This window comes from Rattus rattus, chromosome 7 (genome assembly GCF_011064425.1).
Source record: "Rattus rattus isolate New Zealand chromosome 7, Rrattus_CSIRO_v1, whole genome shotgun sequence".
NCBI classification, from domain to species: Eukaryota; Metazoa; Chordata; class Mammalia; order Rodentia; family Muridae; genus Rattus; species Rattus rattus.
In genome coordinates, this window is record NC_046160.1 from 58,042,224 (window position 1) to 58,057,291 (window position 15,068).

The 15,068-nt window shown below is 40.8% G+C and overlaps 1 protein-coding gene across 1 annotated transcript; it reads right to left on the reverse strand.

The window, feature by feature from the left end:
• Positions 1–5,871: 5,871 nt before the first annotated feature.
• On the reverse strand, positions 5,872–6,423 carry LOC116905008 (high mobility group protein B4-like). Its single transcript, XM_032907693.1, has one exon. It carries the CDS (start codon positions 6,421–6,423, stop codon positions 5,917–5,919), a length of 507 nt encoding a protein of 168 aa, XP_032763584.1. The 3' UTR covers positions 5,872–5,916.
• Between the last annotated feature and the right edge of the window lie 8,645 nt (positions 6,424–15,068).

A 15,068-nucleotide genomic window follows, 5' to 3' on the forward strand; every position in this document is an offset into this window, starting at 1 on the left:
TAGTGTATATATTTAGTGTATATTTAGGTATGTCCTTTGTTTTTAATTTTTCCAGGACACTTATCACAAAAGGGTGTTGGCTTTCCTTTCCTGAATCCAATGAGAAGATCATGTGGTACTTTTTGCCTTGAGTAGGTTTATATGGTAGAATATATTTATTGATTTTTGTATATTAAATCATCTCTGCATCTCTGGAATGAAGCCTACTTGATCACAGTGGATGATCTTTCTGATGTGTTCTTAGATTTGGTTTGCAAGTATTTTACTGAATATTTTTGCATCTGTGTCCATATGAGGAATTTGTCTGTAATTCTTCTTTGTTGGGTCCTTATGTGATTTAGCATCAATGTTACTCTGGATTCATAAAATAAATTGGGCACTGGTCCATCTGTTTCTATTTTATGGAACAACTTGAAGAATATTGGTATTAATTCTTCTTTGAAAGTCTAGTAGAATTCTGAGCTAAAACTTTCTAGGCTTTTTTTTTTTCTTGGTTAGGAGACTTTAAATGAGTACTTCTATTTCACTAGTGTTTATAAGATTAAATTGATTAGCTAATCTTGATTTGCTTTTGGTAAGTGGTACCTCTCGAAAAAATTATTGGTTTCTTTTACATTTTTTAATTTGGTGGAGTAAATCTTTTCAAACTATGTCCTATGATTATTTGTATTTTCCTGGTATTTGTTATTGTGTCTTCCTTTTCATTTCTGATTTTTAAAATTTGAATATTTTCTCTCCACCTTTCAGATAGTTTGGATAAGGTTTTGTCTATCTTGTTGATTTTCTTAAAGAACTTCCCCATTTTTCATTGATTCTTTGCATTGTTCTCTGTTTCTATTTTATTGATTTTAGGCCAAGTTTAATTATTTCTTTATCCTTCTGAGTGTGATTACTTCGTCTTGTTCTGCAGCTTTCAGATATGCTATTAAATCACTCATATGCAATCTCTCCAGTTTTGCTTTTGCTTTATTTTGTTTTGTTTTTGATACAATCACTTAGTGCTAGGAACTTTCTTCTTAGATTCATTTTTTAATTGTGTCCAAAAGTCTGAGTATGCTGTGTATTCATTTTGATTTAATTCTAGAAAATCTTTCATTTCTTTCTTATTTTTAAATAGACTCATTTTGTTTTGAGAATTGTTTAGTTTCAGTGAATTTTGTAAGCTCTATGTTTTTTGTTTTTGTTTTTGTTTTGTTTTCGGTGTTCATATCCAGCTTTAATCCATGGTGGTTTGACAGGAAAGCAGGGAGTTATTTTGATTTTCTTACATATGTTGAGACTTGCTCTATGTTCACGTACATGGTCAACTCTGGAGGAAGTTCCAGGAGGTGGAGAGAAGAAAGTTTTTGTTTGTTTTTTATATTTGGGTGAAATATAAAATATGCTATTAAATCACTCATATGCAATCATATGAGTAACTATCTGTTCAGTTCATCCAGTTTATAACATCATTTGGCTCCAATATTTTTCTGTCTAGTTTTTGTCTGGATGACCTGTCCATTGGTGAGAGTGGGGTATTTAAGTCACGTATTATATCAGCGTGTAAGGGGAAATATGTGACTTAAGCTATAGTAGTGTTTCTTTTAACAACTTGGCTTATGTTTGGTCATAGATGTTAAGGATTGAGATGACATTTTGTAAATGTCTCCTTTGATGAATATGTAGTGTTGTTCCCTATCTCTTGATTAGTTTTAGTTTGAATTATATTGTTAGATATGAAAATGGCTATACTACTTGCTTCTTAGATCCATTTGCCTGGAATATCTTATGTTAAACTCTTATGCTGAGGTAATGCTAATCCCCACAGAGAAGTGTATTTCTTAGATGCAGGAGAATAATGGATCATATTTTCATATCCATTCTGTTAGTCTGTCTTCTTATTGGAGAATTGAGACCATTGATACTGAAAGATACTAATGGTCAATGATTCTTGATTTCTGTTAGTTTGTTGTTGTTCTTGGTGGCGGTGGTGGTGGTAGTGTATATACTTCCCTTAGTTTGGTTTTGCTGGTGTGAGACTATTTATCCTCTGTGTTTCTGTGGGTGTACTTAATTTCCTTAGGTTGAAGTTTTCCTTCTAGCAATAGATGTTGTTTAAATTTTCCTTTACTATGGGATAGCTTATTTTCTCCATATATGGTAATTGAAAACTTTGCTGGGTATAGTAGTCTGGGCTGGCATCTGTAGTCTTTTATGTCATCTGTCCCGACTCTTCTGGCATTTATAGTCTCCCCTGGGAAGTCAAGTGTAATTCTAATATGTTGTTCTTTGTTCTGTTTATTTAGTGTTTTGGTTTTTATGTGCTAAGGGAATTTTTCTTTCTCATCCATTATATTTGGTGTGCTGTATGCTTTTTGTACCTTTATAGACATTTCCTTCTTTAGGTTGGGAAAGCTTTTTTCTATGATTTTGGTGAAAAATATTTTCTGGGCTTTTGATCTGGGATTTTTCTCCTTCATTTATTCCTGCTATTCTTATGTTTGGACTTTTCATAGCCTTGCAAATTTCTTGGAGGCTTTGTGTTAGGAGTTTTTTAGATTTAACATTTTCTTTGATTGATGTACCTATTTCTTCTAGTGTATCTTCAGTGCTTGAGCTTTGCCTTCCACTGCTTATATTCTGTTAGTGAAGCTTGTCTAGTATTTCCTATTCACATTCATACATTTTTTATTTCCAGAATTCTCTTAGTTTGCATTTTCTTTATTGTTTCTTTTAAATTTTCAGATCTTAAACATTTTTTTCATTTGCTTCCAGTGTTTATTTATACTTTATGCATCTCTTTAAATAATGTATTCATTTCCTCTTGAGTACCTCTCTCATCTTCCAGGAAGGTCGTTTTAAGGTCCTTTCCTTGTGCTTTAGTTATTTTGGAGTACTCATGGACTGCTGTGGTAGGATAGCTGCCTCCTTCTGCAGACATATTGCCTTGGGATATTGATTGTGTTTTGACATTGGCATCTAGGTATCTTGGATTGGGATGATTATGTGTCTAGGTGCGGATTTATGAGTTTGTCTTAGTTGGGTAGATGTTTTGTAACTTGGTTTTTGTCTCCTTTCTGGATTATCAAAGAGTGTGATGCCTGTGTGTTGCCTGGTAGGTAATTTTCTTTGTATCTGATAGTTGTGCCCACTGGTGGTTACAGGAAAAACATGTTTCTGGGTATTGGGAGCCTACACTTAGGAATGGAAATGGAGGTTCACAGGAGGGAGGTGAGCAGGCTTAACCAGGGTCTACTTACACATGTCATCTCCTTGCAATGGATGGAGATGAGGCTTGAGGGTTGGACCTAGATGAACAAAAAGGTGGCTTACAACTGTTGTTGTAAAAATATAAAACATAAAAGAAGTATAGGTTGTCTTTTACCCCGCTAGGTCCGCACCTCGGTGCCCCAAGATATCTGCTAGATATCTTGGCAGAAACACAGCCCAGCCGCACACTTTCCTACACTCAAACCCTCACATAAAAGAACACACAACACAATAATCTTAGATCCGATTGATAAGATATAATTGCCCACTTAAACATACAAAGCCCAGTACCATCCATCCCTTGAGAACATTAATAACAACCTGTAAATACACAGAGCAGAAGCTTAACATCACCTGCCATGGCTTCTCACCCGCTCCTCTCCTGTCTCCTCCTTTCTCCTAGTCTCCTCCTCTTCCTTCAAACTTCTCTCCCGCCCATCCTTCCTTCTCCTCCAATGACAGGCCTCCTTCTATCCTGTACTTGCCTCACCTGTGACATCATCCTACACACAACCATTTGTAACTTCAGGTCTAGGGGAATTGGTTGTCCTCCTCTGGCCACTTCAGGCATTAGGCACAGACGTGGGGATTCACAGCCACACAAGCACGCTGCTTCCCAAGCAGGAAAGATCTGTGAATTAGCAGGGAAAGCCTGATGTAGTTAGAACAAATGGAAAGGGGAAATTGGAGTGGGGAAGTCTGTGGGATCCACAGGAGATGTGGGTAGAAGGGTAAGGAAAAATGCAGCAGGCATTCTCTCACGGAATAGGGATGAGACAGGGGCTTGAGTCTGGAAGAGAGAAGGGAATGGTGGAGATCTTTAGTTAGCTCACCAGTTTCCCTGGCCTGCTCAGATGGCCTGTTCGTAGGGAATGCCTGCTGGGGTTGGAATCTGGGATACTGGGATGGGTTGGAGGAGAGAAGGTTGGAGAAGAAAACTGATGTGACCCTTTGGTGATAGATGGGGCCAGAGAAGAAAGGGGAACTGTGGCAAGTTCTCTGCTACAGACCTGGGGATGAGACTAGGGGAACTGGATCTGGAGGAGCAGAAGAAAAACATGGATCTGCCTTCAGCCTACTCGGTGCAGGAGAGGCTTTGGGAGAGCAGGGGGTACCTGCTGCGGTTGAGTGCTGTGGTGAGGCAGTGGGGAGGGGGGCGTGCTTGTTTGTTTTTAACCAGTGGAGAAAGGCACTTGTTTGCAGTAAAGGATGGGAAAGACTGCAGAAAAAAGAAACGCAAAGTACGATCAAACACAAAGTGGTATTTTTTTCAGATTTTCACAGAAGCTGCTGGGTCTTGTTTCCAGTACAACCATGTTCTATGGCTTGTGTGTAGTAAGACCTTGTCCTTATGAACGTACAGGAAGAGTTGTAGTATAAATGGTTTAATAATTCAACACCGTTGGAAAAAGTAAGGTATGCCAGGTTGTCCTTTGCCTGATCAACATTGATGAAATTCATGCACACTCTTACGTGCTTTTCTATGTGTGGATGTTTATGTAGGGGGGTGGTGTACATGTGTATGCAGGCACATGTGCAGGTCAGAGGACAAGCTCAGGTGCCACCCCTTGGACGATAACCGTTACTGTTTGTTTTTATTTGTTTTCATGGAGATCAAGAACGCTCCAAATATGCCAGTCTGGCTGGCCAGCAACCGCAAGTCATATCCCCCAACTGAGGTCTATCCTTATCTCCTCATGTGCTTTTGTTATAGTCTGGCGCAGCAGGACTTTCAAAGCACTGAGAACCAGCCTGGGGAGGACAGGAGGCTTCGAGTTCAACTGGGAAGAATGGACAGGGTTTCTCCGGGAACGGTCTAGCTAGACAGTGAACCTGGAGCCAGAAAACTGAGACAACCAGAACGTAAGACGACCATGGGAGCTTTTTATTGTAATGAGAGATCCCACAAGGCTTACTGAGAGCTAAATTAGACAACACATTGATATCTTAGGAAAACAATTCCACTTCAGCAGGGCTATACCAGATGACTCCAAATGACAGATTTGTCTAATTTCCACAATTGCCTCAGGGAAGGCTGAAACTAACCTGGCTCTGTTTCGCCAATATGTTTCTCCAACACGGCTTCTTGGTCCAGTGCACAGGTGATTACTGTCGTAATGAAGTTCATGCCGACACCTTCCTCAGCTACAGCCTTATTTTCTCTACTGTTGCTCAGATGTAATTCTTCTGGATTTTCCAGTGTTTAGCCAGTTACATGTAGAAAGCTTTATCTATAAGTTTATGTATCATTTTATATCAGTAGGATGATTTGTAGCATTGGTAATTATTCATCATTAGTAACAAGCAAGGCAGGAGAGTACATTTATCTTTGTTCATTATCCAGAAGGTATCTATTCCTTTTATGCCACTGTTGTGTGAAAGCCATGCTAGACCGTTTACTCCTCTCATGTGTGAATGCTGGGAGGGGGAAGGGCATAACATACATTTTCGTAAGACCAGAATTGGGGAGTCAAGTGCTTTGGGCATAATAGATACAAAAATCTAAGAATTGATTCTAACAAAAAAACCTATGAAGCTTATAAGAGAGATATTAATCCAGGGCACACTAAGGAAGAGGGACTCACTCCATGGTTTCTTCTTCTTTTTTTTTTTCCAGTTGAATGAGGTTTATTGTTTCAGATTGGGTTTGCCCCATCCCTTGAAGTTTTAGTTCCCGCGCTGGCATTGGTGGTAGTAGGCCTCCCGCTCTTCAAGGTACTTGGCCCTCAGAAGCGCAGCCCTCTCCTCGTAGGGGATTTTATCCTCTTCCGAACACCTGGCCCACATCCTCCCTGCAGCCTTGGCCAACTGCCCCACAGTCCAGTTCGGGTGTTGTTCTTTTATCTGCTCAAAATGGTCCTGGGAGAAGAGCAGGAACGAGGATGGGGGCTTCCGCGGTGCATTCACATCCCTCCTCCTTCTCTCCCTTCTTGGCCCGGTGTAGTTTCTCATTTCACGTTGGTACCGATCTTTGTCGCGCTTGGCCAGGTCTTCATACTTTTTCTTTTCCTTCTTTGAGATGGTCTTCCATTTTTCAGAACACTTTCTAGAAAATTCGGTAAAGTCATACTCGGTGTTTGGCTGTTGCTCCCTCATTTGACTTCTGAAGTCCATCATAAAGTGGACATAAGGAGAGACGTTCACTTTCGGTCTTTCTTTGCTTTCTTTTCCCATGATTATAGAAGCACGAACTCCGATCCTGCTGATTTAGATAGAAGCGATTGGTCTTCACTACAGGAGCAATCTAGATAGTGTCTTCCATGGGGTGAAATCTTCCCTCTGTGTGTGCCTCAGCCAGGACCCAGCCTTTTCAGTGCTGGTGGGCATTGTTGGGTCAAAGAAGGGAAATTGTGACGTCATCCCTGAGCTGACCAATGGCAGCCAAGCTCAGTCATTTACAGGTTGGACCTCTTTACCTTTTTTTTTTTTTTTTTTTTTTTTTTTTTTGTGTGTGATCCCTTATCCTTGAATCATTTATGGAAGAAAATTAAGTGGCCATCTAGTCTGAGTTGGTGTTCACACTTGGGACTAAGAGGCAAAGTCCAAACTTAAACTGGGGAAAGGAAATCAACAGAGGGCACTTGAGTTGTCTCAGTATATTCTTTTTTTTTTTTATTATTATTATTAACTTGAGTATTTCTTATTTACATTTCTAGTGTTTTTCCCTTTCCCGGTTTCCGGGCCAACATCCCCTAATCCCTCCCCCCCCCCTTCTTTATGGGTGTTCCCCTCCCCCTCCCCCCCCCCTTGCCGCCCTCCCCCAACAGTCTGGTTCACTGGGGGTTCAGTCTTAGCAGGACCCAGGGCTTCCCATTCCACTGGTGATCTTACTAGGATATTCATTGCTACCTATGAGGTCAGAGTCCAGGGTCAGTCCATGTATAGTCTTTGGGTAGTGGCTTAGTCCCTGGAAGCTCTGTTTGGTTGGCATTGCTGTACATATGGGGTCTCGAGCTCCTTCAAGCTCTTCCAGTTCTTTCTCTGATTCCTTCAACGGGGGTCCTGTTCTCAGTTCAGTGGTTTCCTGCTGGCATTCGCCTCTGTATTTGCTGTATTCTGGCTGTGTCTCTCAGGAGCAATATGCATTCACATTTTGATCATCCGTCTTGAGTTTCATTTGTTCTAGGCATCTAGGGTAATTCGAGCATTTGGGCTAATAGCCACTTATCAATGAGTACATACCATGTATGTCTTTCTGTGATTGGGTTAGCTCACTCAGGATGATATTTTCCAGTTCCAACCATTTGCCTACGAATTTCATAAAGTCATTGTTTTTGATAGCTGAGTAATATTCCATTGTGTAGATGTACCACATTTTCTGTATCCATTCCTCTATTGAAGGGCATCTGGGTTCTTTCCAGCTTCTGGCTATTATAAATAAGGCTGCGATGAACATAGTGGAGCACGTGTCTTTTTTATATGTTGGGGCATCTTTTGGGTATAGGCCCAGGAGAGGTATAGCTGGATCCTCAGGCAGTTCAATGTCCAATTTTCTGAGGAACCTCCAGACTGATTTCCAGAATGGTTGTAGCAGTCTGCAATCCCACCAACAATGGAGGAGTGTTCCCCTTTCTCCACTTCCTCGCCAGCATTTGCTGTCACCTGAGTTTTTGATCTTTGCCATTCTCACTGGTGTGAGGTGAAATCTCAGGGTTGTTTTGATTTGCATTTCCCTTATGACTAACGATGTTGAACATTTCTTTAGGTGTTTCTCGGCCATTCGGTATTCCTCAGCTGTGAATTCTTTGTTTAGCTCTGAACCCCATTTTTTAATAGGGTTATTTGTCTCCCTGCGGTCTAACTTCTTGAGTTCTTTGTATATTTTGGATATAAGCCCTCTATCTGTTGTAGGATTGGTAAAGATCTTTTCCCAATCTGTTGGTTGTCGTTTTGTCCTAACCACAGTGTCCTTTGCCTTACAGAAGCTTTGCAGTTTTATGAGATCCCATTTGTCGATTCTTGATCTTAGAGCATAAGCCATTGGTATTTTGTTCAGGAAATTTTCCAGTGCCCATGTGTTCCAAATGCTTCCCTAGTTTTTCTTCTATTAGTTTGAGTGTATCTGGTTTGATGTGGAGGTCCTTGATCCACTTGGACTTAAGCTTTGTACAGGGTGATAAGCATGGATCGAGCTGCATTCTTCTACATGTTGACCTCCAGTTGAACCAGCACCATTTGCTGAAAATGCTATCTTTTTTCCATTGGATGGTTTTGGCTCCTTTGTCAAAAATCAAGTGCCCATAGGTGTGTGGGTTCATTTCTGGGTCTTCAATTCTGTTCCATTGGTCTATCTGTCTGTCTCTGTACCAATACCATGCAGTTTTTATCACTATTGCTCTGTAATACTGCTTGAGTTCTGGGATAGTGATTCCCCCTGAAGTCCTTTTATTGTTGAGGATAGTTTTAGCTATCCTGGGTTTTTTGTTATTCCAGATGAATTTGCAAATTGTTCTGTCTAACTGTTTGAAGAATTGGATTGGTATTTTGATGGGGATTGCATTGAATCTGTAGATCGCTTTTGGTAGAATGGCCATTTTTACTATATTAATCCTGCCAATCCATGAGCATGGGAGATCTTTCCATCTTCTGAGATCTTCTTCAATTTCTTTCTTCAGAGTCTTGAAGTTCTTATTGTACAGATCTTTCCCTTGCTTGGTTAAAGTCACAACGAGGTACTTTATATTATTTGGATCTATTATGAAGGGTGTCATGTCCCTAATTTCTTTCTCGGCCTGTTTCTCTTTTGTGTAGAGAAAGTCTACTGATTTATTTGAGTTAATTTTATACCCAGCCACTTTGCTGAAGTTGTTTATCAGCTTTAGTAGTTCTCTGGTGGAACTTTTGGGATCACTTAAATATACTATCATATCATCTGCAAATAGTGATATTTTGACTTCTTCTTTTCCGATCTGTATCCCTTGACCTCCTTTTTGTTGTCTGATTGCTCTGGCTAGAACTTCAAGAACTATATTGAATAAGTAGGGAGAGAGTGGGCAGCCTTGTCTAGTCCCTGATTTTAGTGGGATTGCTTCAAGTTTCTCCATTTAGTTTAATGTTAGCAACTGGTTTGCTGTATATGGCTTTTACTATGTTTAGGTATGGGCCTTGAATTCCTATTCTTTCCAGGACTTTTATCATGAAGGGGTGTTGAATTTTGTCAAATGCTTTCTCAGCATCTAATGAAATGATCATGTTGTTTTGCTCTTTCAGTTTGTTTATATAATGGATCACGATGGTTTTCCGTATATTAAACCATCCCTGCATGCCTGGGATGAAGCCTACTTGATCATGGTGGATGATTGTTTTGATGTGTTCTTGGATTCGGTTTGCCAGAATTTTATTGAGTATTTTTGCATCGATATTCATAAGGGAAATTGGTCTGAAGTTCTCTTTCTTTGTTGGGTCTTTGTGTGGTTTAGGTATAAGAGTAATTGTGGCTTCATAGAAGGAATTCGGTAGTGCTCCATCTGTTTCAATTTTGTGGAATAGTTTGGATAATATTGGTACGAGGTCTTCTATGAAGGTCTGATAGAATTCTGCACTAAACCCGTCTGGACCTGGGCTCTTTTTGGTTGGGAGACCTTTAATGACTTCTTCTATTTCCTTAGGAGTTATGGGGTTGTTTAACTGGTTTATCTGTTCCTGATTTAACTTCGGTACCTGGTATCTGTCTAGGAAATTGTCCATTTCCTGCAGATTTTCAAGTTTTGTTGAATATAGGCTTTTATAGTAAGATCTGATGATTTTTTGAATTTCCTCTGAATCTGTAGTTATGTCTCCCTTTTCATTTCTGATTTTGTTAATTTGGACACACTCTCTGTGTCCTCTCGTTAGTCTGGCTAAGGGTTTATCTATCTTGTTGATTTTCTCAAAGAACCAACTTTTGGTTCTGTTGATTCTTTCTATGGTCCTTTTTGTTTCTACTTGGTTGATTTCGCTCTGAGTTTGATTATTTCCTGCCTTCTACTCCTCCTGGGTGTATTTGCTTTTTTTGTTCTAGAGCTTTTAGGTGTGCTGTCAAGCTGCTGACATATGCTCTTTCCTGTTTTTCTTTCTACAGGCACTCAGCGCTATGAGTTTTCCTCTTAGCACAGCTTTCATTGTGTCCCATAAGTTTGGGTATGTTGTACCTTCATTTTCATTAAATTCTAAAAAGTTTTTAATTTCTTTCTTTATTTCTTCCTTGACCAGGTTATCATTGAGTAGAGCATTGTTCAATTTCCACGTATATGTGGGTATTCTTCCCTTATTGTTATTGAAGACCAGTTTTAGGCCGTGGTGGTCTGATAGCACGCATGGGATTATTTCTATCTTTCTGTACCTGTTGAGGCCTGTTTTTTGACCAATTATATGGTCAATTTTGGAGAAAGTGCCATGAGGAGCTGAGAAGAAGGTATATCCTTTTATTTTAGGATAGAATGTTCTATAAATATCCGTTAAGTCCATTTGGCTCATGACTTCTCTTAGTCTGTCTACATCTCTGTTTAATTTCTGTTTCCATGATCTGTCCATTGATGAGAGTGGGGTGTTGAAATCTCCCACTATTATTGTGTGTGGTGCAATGTGTGTTTTGAGCTTTAGGGCATATGTAGGTGCCCTTGTATTTGGGGCATAGATATTTAGGATTGAGAGTTCATCTTGGTGGATTTTTCCTTTGATGAATATGAAGTGTCCTTCCTTATCTTTTTTGATGACTTTTAGTTGAAAATTGATTTTATCTGATATTAGAATGGCTACTCCAGCTTGCTTCTTCTGACCATTTGCTTGGAAAGTTGTTTTCCAGCCTTTCACTCTGAGGTAGTGTCTGTCTTTGTCTCTGAGGTGTGTTTCCTGTAGGCAGCAGAATGCAGGGTCCTCGTTGTGTATCCAGTTTGTTAATCTATGTCTTTTTATTGGAGAGTTGAGGCCATTGATGTTGAGAGATATTAAGGAATAGTGATTATTGCTTCCGGTTGTATTCATATTTGGATGTGAGGTTATGTTTGTGTGCTTTTCTTCTCTTTGTTTTGTTGCCAAGACGATTAGTTTCTTGCTTCTTCTAGGGTATAGCTTGCCTCCTTATGTTGGGCTTTACCATTTATTATCCTTTGTAGTGCTGGATTTGTAGAAAGATATTGTGTAAATTTGGTTTTGTCATGGAATATCTTGGTTTCTCCATCTATGTTGATTGAGAGTTTTGCAGGATACAGTAACCTGGGCTGGCATTTGTGTTCTCTTAGGGTCTGTATGACATCAGTCCAGGATCTTCTGGCCTTCATAGTTTCTGGCGAAAAGTCTGGTGTGATTCTGATAGGTCTGCCTTTATATGTTACTTGGCCTTTTTCCCTTACTGCTTTTAATATTCTTTCTTTATTTTGTGCGTTTGGTGTTTTGACTATTATGTGACGGGAGGTGTTTCTTTTCTGGTCCAATCTATTTGGAGTTCTGTAGGCTTCTTGTATGCCTATGGGTATCTCTTTTTTTAGGTTAGGGAAGTTTTCTTCTATGATTTTGTTGAAGATATTTACTGGTCCTTTGAGCTGGGAGTCTTCACTCTCTTCTATACCTATTATCCTTAGGTTTGATCTTCTCATTGAGTCGTGGATTTCCTGTTTTTTTTGGACCAGTAGCTTTTTCCGCTTTACATTATCTTTGACAGTTGAGTCAATGATTTCTATGGAATCTTCTGCTCCTGAGATTCTCTCTTCCATCTCTTGTATTCTGTTGGTGAAGCTTGTATCTACAGCTCCTTGTCTCTTCTTTTGGTTTTCAATATCCAGGGTTGTTTCCATGTGTTCTTTCTTGATTGCTTCTATTTCCATTTTTAATTCCTTCAACTGTTTGATTGTGTTTTCCTGGAATTCTTTCAGGGATTTTTGTGTCTCCTCTCTATGGGCTTCTACTTGTTCTCTAAGGGAGTTCTTCACGTCTTTCTTGAAGTCCTCCAGCATCATGGTCAAATATGATTTTGAATCTAGATCTTGCTTTTCTGGTGTGTTTGGATATTCCATGTTTGTTTTGATGGGAGAATTGGGCTCCGATGGTGCCAGGTAGTCTTGGTTTCTGTTGCTTGGGTTCCTGTGCTTGCCTCTCGCCATCAGATTATCTCTAGTGTTACTTTGTTCTGCTATTTCTGACAGTGGCTAGACTGTCCTATAAGCCTGTGTGTCAGGAGTGCTGTAGACCTGTTTTCCTGTTTTCTTTCTGCCAGTTATGGGGACAGAGTGTTCTGCTTTCAGGTGTGTAGTTTTTCCTTTCTACAGGTCTTCAGCTGTTCCTGTGGACCTGTGTCTTGAGTTCACCAGGCAAGTCGTTTGCAGCAGAAAAGTTGGTCTTACCTGTGGACCCGAGGCTCAAGTTCGCTCGCGGGGTGCTGCCCACGGGCTCTCTGCGGTGGCAGCAACCAGGAAGATCTGCGCCGCCCCTTCCGGGAGGTTCCGTGCACCAGGGTTCCAGATATCTTTTGGTGTTTTCCTCTGGGCTCAGTACTGTGTGCAGAGAGCAGTCTCTTCTGGTTTCCCAGGCGTGTCCGCCCCTCTGAAGGTTTAGCTCTCCCTCCCACGGGATTTGGGTGCAGAGAACTGTTTATCCGGTCGGTCCCTTCAGGTGCGGTGTCTCAGACGCGGTGGACCTGCTGCTCCTGGGCCCTCCTCTACGGGTACCCAGAGGCCCTTAACAGTTTCCTCCTGGGCCAGGGATGTGGGCAGGGGTGGGCAGCGTTGGTGGTCTCCTCCGCTCTGCTGCCTCAGGAGTGCCCGCCCGACCAGGCGGCGAGAACTCCCCTCCAGGGGGCCTGGGAGCAGAGAGCTGCTGAGGGCAGGGATCCGCCGGCCCCGGAGTCTCCCATGGTTTCTTCTTAAATTTGAAAGGTAGGAAGGAAATCCGGGTTGAAAGAACCTCAGGCACCATTTGCTTTCCAGTTCTCTTCTCTTTTCTGCTTCCCTCCATATAGGTTCCCCTATCCTCAGTATCCTTTCCAAACTCCAGAGGACTCCAGCTTGATTGACCAATCCTATTGTCACTTTTGTAGGACACAGACTTTTCTGTGAGGCTTTTTAATGGGCCATCCACCTACCTCAAATGCGAGCCCAGAAGCCCAATCATTGGCTGGCTCTGCTAAAGAAACAGCTCATTCCTTTTTTCTGGACAGTGGGATATGATTAGGATGCTCATATTCAAGCACGAACCTGGGTTTAGCCCCACTGAGGTACAGGTTTCAGGTGAGAAATTCAGCTCTGTGTAGAGCTGCCTAAACAAGGGACGGACCATAGACAGAGAGATGGTTAGGCTCCGTGACCTTGCAGCCTCCTGGCACTTGGGTTTTTATTTTATTTTTCCTACTATCCTTTTGTTTCTTTCCAGCACTGTCTAATGAAAATCACTCTTTTATGGTAATAATATAAAGAGCCCTAGAGATCATTGTGATGCAATGGAATTAAAATATGCCCAGGATGTCAGAACAGTAACGGTTCTGCATTAGCTTCTTAACTAAATTCAATTTCATGTGTGAAAAATTTATAAATTAGATTTTGTTATAGTCAGTAGCAATGCCTTCAAGAAAGGGAATAATTTACATGGTAAAATGAGGTGTAATAGCAAACGGCAGCACAGGTCCCTCTCTCCGATGATGAAAGATAAATCTAAGAATGTCCATTGTCTGAAGCTGTTGCAGAGAACATACCAGAGACTCCAGTGCCACATTTAAATTCAGACATCAGATGGACTGAGTCTCGTAGGGCAGATTTTGGTGATGACTCTTCTGAAAATTGCCTGAAGTGAAACAGTCTTCAGTATTTAATACTCAGCCTTTCTTATCACTCCGTAAAACATTAGCCCTCACACAAACAACAGAGATTGCTTATTTATACAGTCAAAATCCACGGTTACTGGGGATGCTTCTGTTTCTGCTTTCCAGTGTAAGAATGAGTTGTCACTGAACAAATAGATGACAAGGTCAGAGGACAGTCTGAGTGCGGACCCTTGCCTTGCAGCTTATTTGAGACAGGGGCTTTTGTCTGTGGCTACATATGCGAGGTTTGGGTTGAAAGTCTGTGAGGATTTTCTTACCTCTCCTTCCAATCTCACTGTAGGAGTTCTAGGATCGCAGACACAAACTAATATGTATAGCTTAATGTGGTTTTGGACATTTCAAACTCAGGACCTCACCTGCAATGCTCTCCTACTGAGCTGTCTTCCCAGCCTGCCCACATTATCAGTCCCCCCCTTTTTTAAGTCCACCTAGAGTGCTAGAGTGCAAATAGGGTCAAGGAGTGTAGACGGGGTTGAGGGACACTTAGCAAGCCCAAGTTCACACTATTGTGGTAAGAGGCTCGAACTTCCAGCTTCTGCTATTTTCCTTTTGGGCTGCCATTCTAGTAACATCAGCTTTCTAAACAACCCTGTCTGTGATTCTTATTCTTTCTCATAGACGAGAGGTATTAGATAAATACGCTATCAAAGCATTCCTGCTTGGTGGATTTCATTTAATTAAGGTTTTACTCTGTTAAGTTCCACATTATCTAATTTTTTTTGTTTTGTTTTGTTTCTTAATTTTCTAACTACATTGTGCTCAGCAACCCCTTTATTCCTGGTTGCCATCCTTCCTCATCACCTCAAAGTCCACTCTGAAACATAATTGCATGGCTGAACTCTCTGACACTGTCAACCTTGATCAAATGCTGTGTTCTTCATTGTTTGTTCTTTTCAGATTGAATTAGATTCTTCTCAGAAAGAGTTGTTTGTGTGTTGAGATGTTTGTAACCCATGATGTATTATTACCATGAAGTAGTAGAGAGGAATAAGGGCCAACTCTTTTATTTCTTTTTTTTTTTTTTTTGATT

What these genes read in the sequence shown, in the direction of transcription:
- LOC116905008 (XM_032907693.1), bottom strand. Translation starts at nt 6,423, where the DNA reads ATGGGAAAAGAAAGCAAAGAAAGACCGAAAGTGAACGTCTCTCCTTAT.